Source organism: Fopius arisanus, unplaced genomic scaffold (assembly GCF_000806365.1).
Source record: "Fopius arisanus strain USDA-PBARC FA_bdor unplaced genomic scaffold, ASM80636v1 scaffold00074, whole genome shotgun sequence".
In the NCBI taxonomy this organism is placed as follows: domain Eukaryota; kingdom Metazoa; phylum Arthropoda; class Insecta; order Hymenoptera; family Braconidae; genus Fopius; species Fopius arisanus.
The window spans coordinates 37,259-54,553 of record NW_011887813.1 but is presented as its reverse complement, the minus strand read 5'-3'; the positions used below and the strand labels follow the sequence as shown (position 1 = coordinate 54,553).

The window sequence follows — 17,295 nt, the reverse complement described above, 5'->3', positions numbered from 1 at the left end:
CTATGCCTAAACTTAAAGTTGACGCAGATCCAAGCAAACAAAATGAAAAATTATATGATGAAACTGTAATTGCGTTTTAGATAGTTAGGAACATATGAAGATTACTCCTCTATGATATTTCATTTTTTAATGTAACGAATAGTTTATTATATATTTTTTAAAGACTTTTACGCGCTTTGATAAGGGAATCATTTTTTTTAATTAGCCTCGTTAATTAATAATCATTGTTTGTCCCCCTGCATTATAAATAAAATCATAATCGCAATGTAATTTATAAGAAACGAAGAAATGAAATAAATGAAAATATAGAAATAAATCAAGTGTGTAGTCCATCAATTCTGAAACCTTTTTATAAATAATCAATAAATAATAATGGATTAAAAAACGACACAGTAATCATTTAATTCTCATTTTGTGTTTATTGTACCAAAAAATTCAATTTTTTTTAATCACCGTCCACTCAATATAATATAATTTTATTTTTCATCCTTTGTTATATCTTATTGGCTTATAAATATTTATAATAGGTTAATGTATTCGTTATTGTTGTAACTATTTCTTTTTCGTTATTACGATAATTCGAAATCAATGAGTTGACACTAATTTTTCAATTTTGTTTAATTCAATCTAAACAACAACCTTCCGAAACATTATCATTCCTCTGAATCATCATCATTGAACAATAGTACACGATGTGCATTTGAGAATAGAGGTACGAAAAAATTTACCACGCAACCCCCTGGATACATTTTGTTATTCAACAAACCGATTTTTGCATCTCCTATGGCACACATTTCCCCTATTGTTTATCCCTCGCGAAAATCATTACTCAATGCTTTTGAAATCCCAGTTTGAATATATCATCGAAAATTCTTGTCAATTATCCGAGAGTACTCCGAATTTAAAAACATACGAATGCAAAGAAAAATATTGCTGAGATATCCAAGGCAGTCACGTCCATTTACCAACGCAATTTTAAAAAATCATTCTCCTAGTATTGCATCATAACTTTACTGATAACAATATCGTTAATCCCAAACGTAATTTTGTCTTCATCATTCTGCTCAGTTAATTATTATTCTTGCTAGGCATACGAGTACAAACATTTTCTGCAATAACAATCACTACATCATAGAGATTTATGTAATTCATTAAAATATCGTTAATAGGTGAGATCTTCGAGTATGAAACCATCATCCCGATTTATAGTGATTTTTTAAAATTACAATTTGGATTTCTTTCATTGAGAAATGCACGCGAGTTTGTGTTGCCGAATAGTCAGGCTCAGCCACTGAGTTCTTCATTTACAATTGATCGATTGATGAAATTCACTAAACAAATAGATATCGATCAGAAGAAAAAAAGGAGACGGTTGAGCCTTTTTTCAAATATCCAATTATCATATAATGCATTGAGACAGGTAAAAAAATAGATGAGGAGCCAACTTCAATTTATACAATCCCCCTTGCATTATAATTTTTTTCCAACAATTGTTCGCCATGTAATTTTCATAGACATGTCCCAGGACAAATGACGTATCTCCAACAAATATTTATTAAATACGTATTTCAGAATTTCAATACAAATCACGCCGTCAACACTGGAAATATTCAACTGATATTCTTCTAAATATAAAATATAACTGGATGAAATTATAGGCATCAAAGAAGATGCTTGATCCCTTGAAGATATATCCCTTATCCTGCTAATTCTCTTGAATTATTGTTGTCATAATTGCTGTTATTACTAAGATAAATCGTATCATTTCCGCAATATCTCCAAAGCAAGGAATTTTTGTAATAACCTTTTTGCAGCTCTCGATCAACTCTGCAAAAAAACGTTTAACGAATATTTCATTATTTACCTTCGTTTCAGAGATATTGTCTCCTTGGTTTGAACAGAATATTCTCGTACGATTGTTTAAATTGAAATTCTGAGACATGACTTATCGATATTTTCTCGAGTTACGTATTGCACTGGAAAAATAATGAGCACACCATTGGTCCGTGCCATGCCCATCACAACATCGTGCGTTTTCTCAAAGGAATTTTAATGATTAAAGAGAGAATAATTCGGTATTGACAAGGTCAACAGTTGCGTAGCCATCACGATTCTCTCAATCATTCACCAGAGAGATGAGAAATCATTATTATTACAATTATTATTTATTTGTTAATTTTTTTTTTTCGATTGTTTTTGCGTAGAATTTTTGTAAAAAAATAATAAGGTCGAGATGCCTACGCTTGTCCCTAATCAAGGATTACTATCTTTAATATAATTTATTACCTAAAAATAGACTATTGCATGAACTTAATCTAGAGAACCTCCGTAGTTTGAAATCAACAATAATTTTTTTTTCATTTTTCAACTCGTATTTCCGCTGTGAAATTCTCTCTTCTCGTACAACCGATACAGCAAATGCGAATTCCATCGAACGATTTTGAAAAAATGAATTTATTATTTCAAGTGAAAAATCAATTGTGCTGCTATTGAATGTTCGTTTATCAGCACAAACCGAGGATTTTTCATCTCAATTATTTGCTTCTCTTTTTGCTCAAGCGTTGATTGAGTTAACAGAAGAAATTCATGTGTTGATGTTGTGAAGAATTTCAAAATATTTGGTTACAACTCCATGTCTTGTGCCTCATCCTCGCTGAAATCACTCATGGAGGATTCACTATCTGAAGACATGCCATTCCCATTGCCCCCGTTCTCCTGGTCCCTCAGTGCTTCCTCTGTCGCGTATTTCCTTACGTAATCTGCAGGTAAATCAAAAGAATTGTTAACTAATCGAAAATATTTATAAAAAAGCTCTGGTTTTTTAGCTGGAAGTCGAAGTTATTCGATTTGAATTGATAACAATTTTAATCCACCAATTCACAACGTTCGTTGATTATTGCCAAATTGAGTACTGGTAATTTTGTCAGAATAGTTTTGCACATGATCTTCTATTATCATTTTAATTGATTGAATTTTTTCAGTGAATTATCGATTTGGATGAAAAACCCAGATCAAAATCAAGTGAAAACCGTTGTAATTATCTGATTGATTGATTGATTGGTAAAACTAATGTCTCACCTGCGACTTTTTTCTTGTACTCTTCCGGTTTATGAAGGTACATCGCAGCGGCATCACCGTTAAGAGGATCGATTGGATTGGGATATGTTAACAATTGAGGCAGGAAAGACTCAAAAATATTCGACAAATCTGTAACAGAACAAAAACCAGTGAACAATTGTACATTTTTTACTCAACCATCGGTTGATTCTAAATTTATTCAGCTCGCAGATAATTCAAACTTATCTCAAAATATCCAACAAAAAAATGTCTAACGAGATTTTGAATCCACAGATAATATTTGAAGGGAAATCAAAATTTTAAAAAATGAAAAACCGAACAGCTGAGTCAAATCTCATTGAACACAGCCATTGAACCGTGAAAAATCAATGAAAATTCACCGTAAAGAGCCGTCCACGCTTGGTTGATGACATCAAGACAAACTGTACCGGAGACTTCATCGATATTTGGGTGATAAACCTTATTGATGAACCCAATCGATGGCGATTTAAAAGGATAGTGTTCAGGCAGGTGAACCCTCACCTTCCAAATTCCACCCTCATAGGGAGCTGAAATAAATAAAAATAAATATGAGAAAAGCACAATTACTTCTTCATTTCTTCATTTCGATTTTGAATTGAATTTTGATTTGAATGATTATCAAAAATCATTATATATAATTACCCCAGACTAAATTGAAACTTCCTTTTTATAAAATGGATTGAGAGAGTGACAATTTATTCTCCTTTCCTTCAACGTTTGCGTACATATTCCGATAATCATGGATTTGAATTTCGCATAACATAGAAAGGGTTGCGCATTGGATGCAGCGAGTGGCACATCGACGCGGTTCGATGCTAGCGAATGGAACAACAGTATATAAGTGAGGATGACCCACTGACCTAGTTTTCAAATGGTACATATCCCAGGGAAAGGTCCTCTTCCCATTGGACTGAACCACCTCCAAATGGATCATCTTCGCCAAACGCATACTCATAGAAGAATTCAGTGAAATGGACGAACTATTTGTCTATGTGTAAATAATCCATTGATACGGATTATATCGTTATTTCCAAGGAATTCAATGATTAAATTGCATCCTTGAAATATTTTCAAATATATTTTTCTCGCGGTGTAAAAAAGGAGTCATGACAAAATAAAATCAATAGAACAATTACACGGAAATTCTTTGCGGCACCCAAAGTGCTTTGACCCGTGAAGGTGGCACAATAGAACTAACAATTCTCTCGGAAGTAATTTTTTTAAATATTAGAAATGGGGAATTAGAATAATTAAATACGAGGAATGACTGAAAATTCGATTTTTCTCTTTTCATTTGATAATTGAGGACAATTTTGGGCTCAACTTTCACACGACATTTTCATTTTTACTCAGATTTTCTTGGAAAAATGTTTAAACTCCCCTTTTCGCAATTTAATTTGCAGTTAATCCAGATATTTCAACAATTGTTGCTGAAAAATTATGCAATGCGACCTTTGCAAAGAAAAAGCGAGGGCAATAGATATATCACGGCTCAATGAAGACATTGATTGCCGTTGTCACTCCTCTTTGTTCCATTCGTCAAGGCAGGAAAAAATTATTAATTATTTTATTTAATCGATACTCACTTCCACGTGGTCCGTAGAACTTTACGGAGAACTCGTTGAGTCCCCCGAGGATCGTCACCTCGTGTTTACTCTCTATCCTGTTGGTAAAGTGTTAAGAAAAACCTGAGATTGATGATGAGATGATGATAACATGTTGATTCGATCGATTCTTTCTCTCGCATACTCCAGGAGAATCGATTCCTCACATTGTTGTCACTATGGCAACCTCCATGCATACATCGTACCACGTACAGTCATTTTCTCCTCATGATCTCGATTATCCCCAGTTTATTGAATAATCAAAATTAATGCCTCACTAATCGAATCGACCGATCGATTTTAATCAAATAAATTGGGAAAATCTATCGATTTTGCGGTAAAAATTATTAAAAAAAAAATTGAATTTAAAATGAATTTGAAAAGAAAAAAGGGGGAATACGAAAATGAGTTCACAAAATGGAAGAATGGAATAGTTCGAAAGTATTCAACCTTGAATTTCGATAGTTACGAGTTGAAGGCAGTCGTAAATGTTCGATGTGAGGATTAGTATAATGACGTAGAAAGGCAGAGTGCCAAATACTCTCTCTTTTTCTGATAATTCTACATATGCGTATCAGTGTATGGAACCCTTAATCATCGAACTCAAAATAAATTTATTCTACACTTGCATCCAATGTTTATACTAATGAATCATAAAAAAAACTGCACGAGCTGAAAAATAATCGTAAAATCAATTATTCAAATTTTAATACTCAAATCATGGCGAAGTTTTAACTAATTGTTCTTTATTTGAATTTTTTTCAACCGCAAATTCACCCGAAATTTGACTCCATTTTTACTTTCTGAAGAAAGTTGAATATTTCCACGAAATAAAAACAGCAAATTTCCCCATGACATAAAAAAAATCCATTTCAAATGGTAATAATTTCGCTCGTACAGAGGTTCGAAGAATTGAGTACCAACGAATGTTGTGCGCAAACGGAACGGTACAATCAGCTGGTTAAAAACAGCTGTGACCCGTCATCGGTGTAGCGCCAAGTTAAATGCCCCGTCACTTTCAAGACCCCATTCGACTCTTCACCCATCAATTCCAAACGATCATAGAAAGCAACCGATCTAAAATAGATAGTAAAGACAGTGATAAAAATAATAATTCAAAAGGATACAACTTGATAACATCCGTGTCCATGCGTCGTTTTCCAGCACTCGGAGACGACATCTTCCTAAATTCGTTCAAACAATGGACGTAATGACACCCAGAAGACTGAAAACACCTGGTAATCCTCGAATTATGCGAAAATCACAAAAAATCCTCCGACGTCACTATCAGGTCAGAAGTATTTCTGAGTCCCTTCATGTGTCCTCGTCCTCTGTTCCGACGTTTCTCTTAGGGCGTACAACAACCAATGAAAGAATAAGAATAAAAGATGAAGGGGCAACGAAAAAGTAAAAAAGAGAGTTGAAAAAGAGAAAAACACGAAACACCAACAAGAGCCTTGAACTATTGACTCCCCCAGAAAATCCTCTGAATGTCAAAAAATTATAATGGCTCTCACTGCCCGATAATTAACAATTCCAACTTGTTAAACTATTGAAAATTACCAGATGATCAGATGTCAACTGGTACGTAACACTTGCTTCCAAAACAGGCTTTCTCACTAGTCTTTGTTCTCTCTCGAGTACAGTGTAATCGTCATCTCTCTTGCACTCCTGTGTACCTCGTATCCTCGTTCACTTGGCATGAGACACTCCAATAGAAATAAAGAGAGATAAAAATAAAGGATGTAGAAAATGAAATGATTCTTATCAACAACTCAAGCCACTTCCCAACTCGTCCAGCCCACGCTCAATACGTCACTTTATTTTCTGTAATGAGTGGTGGATATGGTGATAACGAAAAAAATTTAAAAAAAACAACACTAGAAGACCTGTCAGGGCAATCCTCCAAGATATTCCAAAGCCACAACTTTCAGGGCTCTGGATCACCTCAAACTTTTGATGGCACACTGCGCCAACAGTCCAGCACCTCCACCAACTACTATTCCACCAATTCCACCAATTCCACTGCGATGTTGTGTCGTTTATTCGTATGTTTTCGTATATTCTCGAGAGCCTATCCTGGTAGATCACCAGCCCAATATTATTTACTCGAATGACGTTTTCTTCAAGCACCCACAGAGGGCAACTCTTTGCAAAGACACCTCTCTGCATTTACATTTTCCATTTTTTTTCAATTTGGCCTTCGCATTCTGCTATCTTACTATATAGTATAATTAAATATAATCAAATATTCATTTCATAAGAGTAATAATTGTTTATTCACATCATAAAGCTAATTGACCAATCAGAAATGAATTTTATTCGGAGTGGCCAGTCAGAAACACATGCGCATGAAGGAAGTCGAAATCCTCATGTTCCAATCATCTCACGAATGCCAACATCACGATTTCCTTCAAAAATCACTTCTACCAACCGCGAAATAAAATTCAAAACTCCAAAACTCCATTCTCAATCATATTCCACAATTTTCCCCATAAAAACCTTTCCAAAATCTGGAAAAACTTCCAGGACAACATAAAAAATACCCTAAAACCTGAAATCAATTAAAATAACCTAGATTAATTATTTCAATTTTTTTTAACTGCTGATCCTAGTACTGAGGCACCTAAATACTCCGTTCCGTCAGTGCACACCGGTTCTCATTCCTGGAAAACCAAAATTTCTCTACCAAAATATCGAGAAATCATGACATAACTCAGCAGTCAGGTTTTGATGATTCGAAAGTCTCTCACTGGATCTCCCCTAAAATACCAGAAATATCGATTATTCTCTTGATATTAACGTGGAAAAAAATCGAATGAGCTTTCTCTCGTGTGTATATACTAATCCATGGTATGTGTTTCATGTACAAATACAAGTAACACATGGGCGAAACGTCGTGCGCAGTATCGGAGGCGGGGGCAGACAGTTAGTGATAAAATTCCGTGGTGTCCACATGTTTGTAAAAAAAAGGAAATTCTTCGCTCACTCACTGGTTTATTAATAACTCCAGGTACCCACCCCATTTGTTGTGTCTCAATTCTGCGTGTTCAGGCTGAAAATTACAGTTTTTCCCATTTTTTTTTTATTCACTTCGCTCCATTGGTATTGACAACGAGTGACTTTCCGCATGCGCGCGCATTTTCGGGAAATTCAATTATCGAATTGATTTGCGCAGTCTCATGATTCCAGGTGTCATGGGGTTATATGTGCAGAACAATCGAGACTGAATTTATATATATTTAAAATTTATTTTACTCCAGTTGTCAGTCTCAATTAGAGCTAATAGAGAGAATTTGTTTATTGCACTATTTTTTTTTTAATTAATGAAACATGGTTCGTCGCTCACTGAGGAAAACATGTCTTTTGTTATATTCATTTACTTCTCACCAGTAAATATGTATCAATACTCCCTTGAGATTTACTAATGCCTAATATAATATGGAATCTAAAATAATTTAATAATACGTAATATAATATAAATATACACTATTGCTCATGCAGAAGTTGAAAATAATTGTTTTTTCAAATTACATACCATATGTATTTTATAGGACAATAACGAAACGAATTCTGGGTTTATGAAAAAATCAGCGATTTGGTAAATAAAATATTGAATATTGTTGAAAAATTTACTCACCATTCAGAAAGATAAATTTTTCAAAATTGACAGCTACATTAAAAAAGTTATGCTGGTAAAAAAATTGATGTCAAGTCTACTGGGAAATTGTTCCTCATAAAAATCATTTCCAGTCAACAATTACATTACATTAATACTTTATTTTATTACTGACTAAATATAATCGGAATATAAATTCAATCTCCGAATTTTTTAAAAGTAAATTTTTTGGCGCTTCCATTGATTTGTTATTAAATCATTGATACATTTTTCATAATCTTCATGGCACGTTTGAAATAATTTATTTAACTTACGCCTCTCAATATTCAAATTTGTTTTTATCCGATTATCCATTAAAAATGATTTTTCATATAGAGACAAAATTTTTTATGCGAGTCACAAAATTTTCATTCATTGAGTCATTAACGAGATGACTGTTCTTTAAATTTCGTAGAGTCGTATGATAATGTGATCAAAGGTCGAACACTCAACATATTTACCGGATATACAATCAAGATGAATAAAAATAAATATCAATCTGCACTCTTACGCAATTGCATTCCTTCTCTGCAAAGCAAAATTATAAAATAGATAACAACAAAACAATTGTCTCCTATTCTCTAATTATTCGCAAAATTCATATATTACATTTATATAATTAAAAAATACCGACTGAAAACTATAATAATAAAATACAATATAAAAACAATGTCATAATATTTTTTGAAAATAATTGTTTGTGTAATGAATTTTTATTTTCTTACATTTTTTTCATTTGTTATTTAACCGATTATTATTGCTGTAGGTATATAATATTTATATAATCAAAAATCGCGGAAGTTTTTCTAGAGTTTATTAGATTCACCACCAGATGGATTCGCACCCCTGATCGAGGGTTTTCGCGTATGAGGGAGTTGGAATGTTTATTAAACAATTTTTTGCGTGAGCAATAATGATAGGAGGGCAATTGTAATGAGCGGGAAAAATGAACAATATGTCGAGGAACGATATGAGAATTTTTTCAGAGCGTTTGGAATGACTTTTCAATTGTTATGAATTTCAGAAGTTATTATGAGCGTTTCCGCAAGTGATTTTGCACTGACCAGTTTAGTATATAAGATTCGCAGAAATAATACTATTTCGAGTAGTCCGATGTTTCCCGGGATAAACCAACGCATCATGCGGCCTAACTACCAAGACCACATCATGTCCAGTACTCAAGTACAATAAAAACCGTCATCGATTCGATAATTTACTTAATTAAAACAATTACCGTGGGAGCGACTTTGACTACTCTTTTGCCATTTATTTCAAGGGCAAATTCAGAATTGCCGGAATAATATTTTGTATCAGATAATAATCTGCATTTTTGCGCACGAGGACGAATATTTTATGAAAATCCTGAAAAATTGTTGGGATTTTTTATTGGAAAGATCAATTGAAATCTGCCGAAAGATTATCCTTGAGATTTCAAGTAAACTCTTGAAAATTCTGACAATAAATTTCCTGAATTTTTAATCGATGAAAAACCCCGACTTTCATTAAAAATTAAATAATCATTCTCCCCGAAAAATCGAATTTTCCGAAATTTCTAAAATAAACGAGAAATGTAGTGATGACGTTCAACAGAAATTGGGAACAAAATCGAACAGTTAAAAATTCCGAGGATTAGCTGAAGAAATTTGAAAATTGAAACTCAAAATCCAGAACTTGCAATATTCTACAAAATTCAGGTTTATATTAAATTTCCTCCCCTTTCCGAATTTTTAATTTCAAAACGGAGATGAATCGAGAATTTTTTAAAAGGGGGAATAACAAAAATTGAAATATTAATGACGATTGGACTACGAAAATGTCAAATGACGTAACATTAGCTTCAACTATGAGAACAAGGTACAGTTGCAAAGCGCGAGCCGCCAAAGCAACTCATTTCAAGTAATCCTATCGCAATACGTTACGTGATTGCAAGATCATTGAACTTTGAATTAAAATAATATAAGCGGGTTAATCTGCCAATAAAACTGAAATAAACGAAATGGCACCTCCCACCTTGTCAATTCCCTTATCAGTCTGAATTTTTTTTTGACAGTGGTGATTCACCGAGTGCCACCCAGTGCTACGTGTTCCTCAGTTCTGAATAATTAGCCTCATTAATAAAAAAATTAATTTTAAACGAGTTGGAGTAAGTGAAAGTAGTGACGATGGAGTCGACGGAGGCTGACGATAATTTCGACGCCAATAAACGCATCGAACGTTCACCCATGGAGGATCACGATGTCCAGGACATGAAGAGGAAAACTAGTATTTTCAAGTATTACTCATTTAAATCCACAGGTACTTACACATTATTCAATTAAAAAAATGAGCATTGAATCCGCCGAAAATAGTGAATTTTTAAAAAATACTCTAACTATTTTTATTACAAAGTAATAAACTAGGAAGTGCATTTTTTTCGACACCAGTTTTTCGCGAATATCTCGAGACCGAAGGAACATAGCGATATTTTCATGATTACCTTTTTTATCGCTTTCATATTTTTCTACATAAAATGTTTATACTAAAAAATCGATAAGTCCCGCCAATTCCGAGATATCGGTTAAATACTGGTCTTAAAAATTCATCCTAGTTTCCTATTCCGCTACTGATTTTATAATCACTAATTCTTCAGCTAGTACTTTTTCCTTCATGTGTTGTGTATTGACTAATCGGTAGCTAACGTACGTGCGAAGTCCAGTTGCGATAAAAAAAGGCGTTTCCTTGATTAAATTTTATTTTGCACCGAGGAAGGACGAGGAAATAGTACTAAATGCGGCACGGGATTGACATTCGATAAATCGATCATCCGATTACTGATATTGATATTTTCCTGGAAATCTCAAATTTTTATTAAACTTTTATTACTGCACGAATAGACTCGATAGTAATGTTGACCAAATTTATTTGACTGGGGAATTTCGTGGTGGCGGGGCAGTTTCGCAGTTGCAGACGCTAAGAATAAGTTAAATGACAAGCTCCCGTGAATAATCAGGTGACTGTCATCTATAGATTAGATGTCTGCAACGTATCATTCAAGTTTTTCAAATGGTACTTTAAATATCCTTGAAATTACTGCTTCATTTATTTTTTTTTTTCACTCTTTTCCATCGCTGTTAAATCCTTTGCAATCATTTTTTCCCAATTATCCACGGATCATATCCGATTTCACCATTTTTTCTCATTTTTTTTTTTCTCATCAAAATTTATTCTCAATATTTCCCATTACGAAATATTTGCAATTATTTTTCATTCACACATGCGAGGAAAATGGAAAATTTTGACTTAAAAACTCAAGTGATTTGCGTATACATTAATTATTCAAGTGAAGATCAGCATAAAATTATTTAAACAATGAAAATGAATAATAAAAAACCCACATATTCGAAGTGGAGTTTTTCAGTAATTTTTCTTGTAAAAATTATATCGAAAATTATCCTGTTCCCCTTCCTGCCTAATCCAAAAATCCTATCCAACGACTCCTTTGACGTCACAAAAATGTGGAACGCTATGAAAACTTCCCGTCTACTATGTAGAAAAAATATTCCTTCCACATGTTGCGTTTTACTGAACCATCGAACTATGCATTTTGATAAGTGAATGAATGAGGAGGGGATATCGAGCCTCCTGGTTCTACCCAATAAGGAGTAAGTTTTGCTTAATGACGTAGTGCCTGAATACCCACACATGATCACGTCTGTCGGTTAAAAAAAGCTCGAGCATTTGATTTCACATCTCATTGCGCGTTCGCCGGTCGTGCAAAATTACCATTTCTCGTCGATTCAATTTTTCGGATAAATTCAAAATTTTCTTCAACACATCAACTAACAATTTCTATTCCCCCGTTATCCTTTGCTATGTGTACGATTCATGAACTATTGTTATAAATTGTTGATAAAAAATGGGAAGACGAATGAATTTTTCGGTGAACGGTGGAAGCCTCGGAGCTGAAAGCGAAGATCAAGGCATGTGAATTATTTTTTTATAAGTCCTGTGCGAATATTTAATTTGTTGGATAATAGTATTTAATTTATTACTGTGGCATTATGGGACTGAATAATTGCATAATGAATGTTCTGAAGGGCTTCTGTCGCGCCGGGCAATTTATCAGGTTTTTTCCACGAAGTGATTTCTCATTCATGTGGTCGGCATTAACGTGTCGAAATCGATAGGCACGTGATAAGAGTGAGAGATCTCCGCGGGTCAAATCTTTATTATCTTCATCGCAGAGTTTAGGGTCATTCTAAGTTTATGTATTTTTGAGAGGATTTATTATTTTGCAGACACATTGCCAGGTTCTCTCAAGAGAGCTGGACCCCTTATTGGAGTGCTTGATGTTGGAACTAGGACTATTCGGTTTGTGGTACGAGCATTTAAACAAATTATCCTAATAATGAACTCAACCAATTAACCCAGTGAATATTCGTAAAACTATAGTTTCCAAATTCCTTCAAAATTCAATTTTCATTGATCTCCATCGAGAGATCTAAATTAATTAACAACGAATTGTTAATTAGTAATTATCAATTTAATTAGTGAATCGATAGCTACTCGAGTGTTGGAATTGTCTCGTGGTGCTATTAATTATTGAAGAAGTCAATGAATTTCATGTGATGATTTACGATTGAATGAGACAATTCATGAGATGAATTACTTATGCAGAGATCAATGACGCAATTTAAACTTGACATCTGACCGAACACTTGAATTATCTGGTTTCAGGTGTTCAATGCAAAACGAGTGGCTGAAGTTGCGTGTCACTCCATCGATATTGAGCTTCTGAATCCACAAGAGGGATGGGCTGAACAGGATCCCAAGGAGATCCTCTTTGCTGTCAAAGCCTGCATTAAAGATGTTATCAAACAGTTGGAGAGACTTGGGTTTAGTGTCAGCGAAATTGTCTCCATTGGTATTACTAATGCCAGAGAAACTACAATAGCTTGGGATTCAATTACTGGCGAAGCTCTGTACAATACAATTGGTAACTTATTTATCAGTCTAATCAATAAATACTTCGTAATCTCATACTAAAATAATCATCATAAATATATAGACCATTATATATTATTGTTCTAGGTTATTATTATATTATTATATTATTATTTGAATTGGAAAATAAATTCAAGATCAATGTTTAAAATGGTTTTGATTAAACTTTTTTGAAAACTCTTCGATAAATATCCAATTCTTCATTAATTGGTTTCATTAATTTTAAAGCTCTTGTTGATTTTTTTATTGGACTGATAATAGAATGTGTTATTATTTTGATATGAGGGATTTTTGGGAATTTTCGGGTTGTTTATCGTTTTTATCTCTTTACAGTTTGGTCTGACATCCGGACTGACTCTATGGTAGATCAGATAATAGCGAAATTTCCTGATCAGAGTAAAAATCATTTGAAGCCACTCTGTGGTCTACCAGTGAGTCCGTACTTCTCAGCATTGAAGATCCGATGGCTCAAGCAAAATGTGCCAGCTGTCAAAAAAGCCATGAGGGATAAGAGGTGCAAAGTGGGGACAATGGATACTTGGATAATATGGGTGTGTACGATAAAATTCTATGATTCGTCCATATTATTGTTCCAACTTGCGCTGATAATTTAAAATAATTGTTGAGTGTTTCAATAATCGAGGAATAAAACCTCGAGTTGTTTTTTAGACTCGGAGTTTAATAAAATCCGATAAATATGGGATTTCCTCGGTGAAAAAAGAGTTAATGGATTGAAGAGTTTTCCTGTGTTTCTTAGAACTTGACTGGCGGAAAAGAGAATGGCCTTTACATAACAGACGTGACGAATGCCTCACGAACAATGTTGATGAACATCGAAACGCTTGCGTGGGATCCAACTCTATGCAGATACTTCGACATTCCCATGAAACTCTTGCCGGAAATTCGAAGTAGTTCAGAAGTTTACGGGAGGATAACAGTGGGTCCCCTCGAAGGTATTCCAATATCCGGGGTAAGAGATATTTTTTACAGAAGAAATATTCGCCACAAAGTATTTATTTATCAGAAATTCAGAGATTATTACAACTTTTACAGATTCTGGGCAATCAACAAGCGGCACTCGTCGGCCAAAATTGTCTGAAAAAGGGTCAAGCGAAGAATACCTACAGAAGCGGATGTTTTCTTCTGCTCAACACTGGAACTACAGTTTGTATTTTTCCCTTCTAATTTCAAATATTTTGAACCGATACGTGAGAAAATTCTGCGATGTTAATAATTTAATTATACCATAAAACCTTTTATATTTCAAATTTCTATTGAAAGAGTTATGAATTATGAAGAAAATATGGAAAAATAATTGAATGATCTATTTTCACAATTCAAACGTGCGGTGAAAAATTCGTCAAGCCTCTCCCATCGCTGTCACATTCTTACGAATTTATTTATGCCAATTTTTTCTTTGCAGCGAGTCTATTCTTCTCACGGTTTGGTAACGACAGTGGCATACAAAATGGGTCCGAACAGTCCAGCAGTTTATGCCCTGGAAGGGTCAGTGGCTGTTGCTGGGGCAGCTATAAAATGGCTTCGTGATAATTTAAAACTCATAAAAAATGTCAGCGAGAGTGAGGACTTGGCACAGAGTGTCTTCAGCACTGGAGACGTTTACTTCGTACCTGCATTCAATGGTTTATATGCTCCATATTGGAGGAAAGATGCGAGAGGGTAAAATTTGAATTCATAATCATTTCCTGGAAATTTGTGTGATCGCATAATAATATTGAAAGTTGCATCAGGAGAATGAGTTTTTGCTGGCATTTGCATTATCCTCCATGAATTTATCGCAAATTCATTGACATTGATTTCGATAGAAAATCTTCTGTCAATAAAATTTTTAAAAATGGAATGCTCCGCGTAATCGCTCTCATGACATATTTTCCGGTTTTCATAAATGGATTATCTAGCCAGCAATTGCCACGATTATTCTGTAGATAAGACGTGAGAGGAGCGATTTATGTCAAGAAAAAACAAAAAGATTTCGCCGTGGAATTGAATCATCTTTTATGACTTTGCAGAATTATTTGCGGTTTAACCGCATTTACAACCAAACAGCACATAATACGAGCGTCATTGGAAGCTGTCTGCTTTCAAACGAGAGATATTTTAGAAGCAATGAATAAAGACTGCGGTTTTCCATTAACGAAATTACATACCGATGGGAAAATGTCAACGAATAATCTGTTAATGCAATTGCAGGCTGATCTGTGTGGTATACCAGTGTGTGAGTATTCCACAGTAATTTAAAAAAAAACTCCAAAATTGGATTTGATATTTTCTCATAAAACTTGGGGGAAAAAATCGATTAGTAATCTATTGAAAGTTATCGTATGCCTAATTTTTTTTTATAAATAAATTGAAAAAGCCCTTTGTGGTTGCAGTTCGCTCGAAAATGCCAGATATAACGACACTAGGAGCTGCTGTGGCTGCTGGACAAGCTGAAGGTATTGAAGTCTGGGACTTGGAGGGAGAAGAAGTTGAAACTGTACCTTCAGACACATTTCTACCCACGACAACCCCTGAAGGTAATTTGAAAAAAAATGAAGAAATAGTTGAGAAATTCTCCTGCCGTTGTAAATACTGAAAAGAAACTTTTTTACGTTTTCAGAACGAGATGCAAGATACAAGAAATGGAAAATGGCTGTTCAGAGAAGTTTAGGATGGGCAGCAGTAAAGATGTCGGATCAAATGACAGGTAAAATCGTGAAAACTTTACCACAAATCTCAATTTCATACTCAATTTTCTCTTCTACTAATCATAAACATTATTGACTGTTGCAGATGAGAGGTACAGGATATTGGCATCTATCCCAGCCAGTTGGTTCATAATGTCGAGTTTTATTCTTCTACGATTGAGTTACTACTTCGAAAATCGGTGACAATGTTCAGTGGAACTGACACGTGCTTGAACTGTCGAGCACAATCTTAGAGTTGAAATTTTTTTTATAGATTCACAGTAAAAAAAAACACATCAAGGGTTTATTCAGATAGAAAATAATTGTACCACTCTAGTGACTGCCTTTTTATGGCCGAGAGCAGTCCAGTTCAACCATGCCTTTGCCTGTAATTTTACGTTATTGATCAATTAATTTGATTTTACCTCTGATAGGATTTGACGCACTCCAAGTTCGGTGCATCAACAATCTGCGATTATTCTTTCGCGACATTTTCGTACTTAAATATTTATTCAGCTATTCAACATTTTTTTTTAATCAATTTACTCATTTTTTGATGACTGTTATATTATCATTCAATGCATGAACTTGCCATATGCTCAATTCTACGGTTAATGTATCTTTTAGTTATTTATAGCTGTAATATCCGTCGTAGTATTCAAGTGAAAAATGATTGGATTTTTGTGCTGATTTTAAACGCACGCGCGCACTGCAAATTTATTTTTGAATCAAGTTTTTTTGCCGGTTAATTTGGAAAAAAAGGTTGAAATTACGGGGTAGTTTTTGAAGTACTTATTTCTGACGTACAGATTTTCAACGAAACGTTTACTGAATCTGTGTGTCCTCACTCATGAACTCTGCTATTCAAGCCTTGCAGTGTCTTTCAAAATTGAGAAATATACAGAATGTATTTTGAAGGACAACTAATGAATAAAAGTTACAAGTTGATGAAAATTACAAATTTATAATCTATTCCTGCTCCCAAGTCTCCTTTACAGATATAAATTCACTACGAATTGTCCATTGGAAAATTTAAAATCGTCTCGAGTCGCTGAATTACTGAATATATTCGGTAAAATAATTCTCTAAAAAAAAAATCGATGATTGATCTAGGATTTGCTAATTCAAGCCAAAGCAATGGGAGTTTGGTAATTCAAAGAAATTTGAATTTCCCGCCATTTCCATCTCGCACGAGTTCAATCGATACCTCGAACTCGCACTTTTCAACTTCAGAAAACCACCACTCACTGTCGCTGCACTCGCT

The 17,295-nt window shown here is 34.2% G+C and overlaps 2 protein-coding genes across 4 annotated transcripts; one reads left to right on the top strand and one right to left on the bottom strand.

The window, feature by feature from the left end:
• Positions 1-543: 543 nt before the first annotated feature.
• Positions 544-6,817, bottom strand: UbcE2H (ubiquitin conjugating enzyme E2H). Of its 2 annotated transcripts, none has more exons than XM_011310175.1 (6): positions 6,267-6,817; positions 5,831-6,068; positions 4,686-4,762; positions 3,459-3,626; positions 3,079-3,207; positions 544-2,759 (listed from the first exon to the last, which is right to left on the bottom strand). In XM_011310175.1, the coding sequence occupies exons 2-6, from the start codon at positions 5,881-5,883 to the stop codon at positions 2,623-2,625; spliced, it is 564 nt and encodes a 187-aa protein (XP_011308477.1). In that variant the 5' UTR covers positions 5,884-6,068; positions 6,267-6,817; the 3' UTR covers positions 544-2,622. The 2 variants fall into 2 exon arrangements, with proteins under 2 accessions (XP_011308477.1, XP_011308475.1); XM_011310173.1 differs by having other exon boundaries at positions 5,831-6,050.
• Positions 6,818-7,502: 685 nt separating this feature from the next.
• Positions 7,503-16,974, top strand: LOC105269710 (Glycerol kinase 2). 2 transcript variants are annotated; one of them, XM_011310171.1, is made up of 12 exons: positions 7,503-7,716; positions 10,412-10,656; positions 12,639-12,718; positions 13,078-13,336; positions 13,678-13,895; positions 14,102-14,314; positions 14,398-14,508; positions 14,768-15,024; positions 15,375-15,580; positions 15,738-15,881; positions 15,965-16,051; positions 16,138-16,974. In XM_011310171.1, exons 2-12 carry the CDS (start codon positions 10,524-10,526, stop codon positions 16,233-16,235), a joined length of 1,806 nt encoding a protein of 601 aa, XP_011308473.1. In that variant the 5' UTR covers positions 7,503-7,716; positions 10,412-10,523; the 3' UTR covers positions 16,236-16,974. The 2 variants fall into 2 exon arrangements, with proteins under 2 accessions (XP_011308473.1, XP_011308474.1); XM_011310172.1 differs by lacking the exons at positions 7,503-7,716; positions 10,412-10,656 and adding an exon at positions 12,064-12,320.
• The last annotated feature ends 321 nt before the right edge of the window (positions 16,975-17,295 follow it).

Bases quoted from the DNA above. Each gene is read 5' to 3' on its own strand.
- UbcE2H (XM_011310175.1), bottom strand. From the start codon at position 5,883: ATGTCGTCTCCGAGTGCTGGAAAACGACGCATGGACACGGATGTTATC. The intron at 3,627-4,685 runs GTGAGTATCGAT...TATTTATTTCAG, and splicing joins GTTCTACGGACCACGTGGAA to CTCCCTATGAGGGTGGAATT. The intron at 2,760-3,078 runs GTGAGACATTAG...ATTTACCTGCAG, and splicing joins GTACAAGAAAAAAGTCGCAG to ATTACGTAAGGAAATACGCG.
- LOC105269710 (XM_011310171.1), top strand. From the start codon at position 10,524: ATGGAGTCGACGGAGGCTGACGATAATTTCGACGCCAATAAACGCATC. The intron at 14,315-14,397 runs GTAAGAGATATT...CAACTTTTACAG, and splicing joins AAGGTATTCCAATATCCGGG to ATTCTGGGCAATCAACAAGC. The intron at 15,025-15,374 runs GTAAAATTTGAA...ATGACTTTGCAG, and splicing joins TGGAGGAAAGATGCGAGAGG to AATTATTTGCGGTTTAACCG.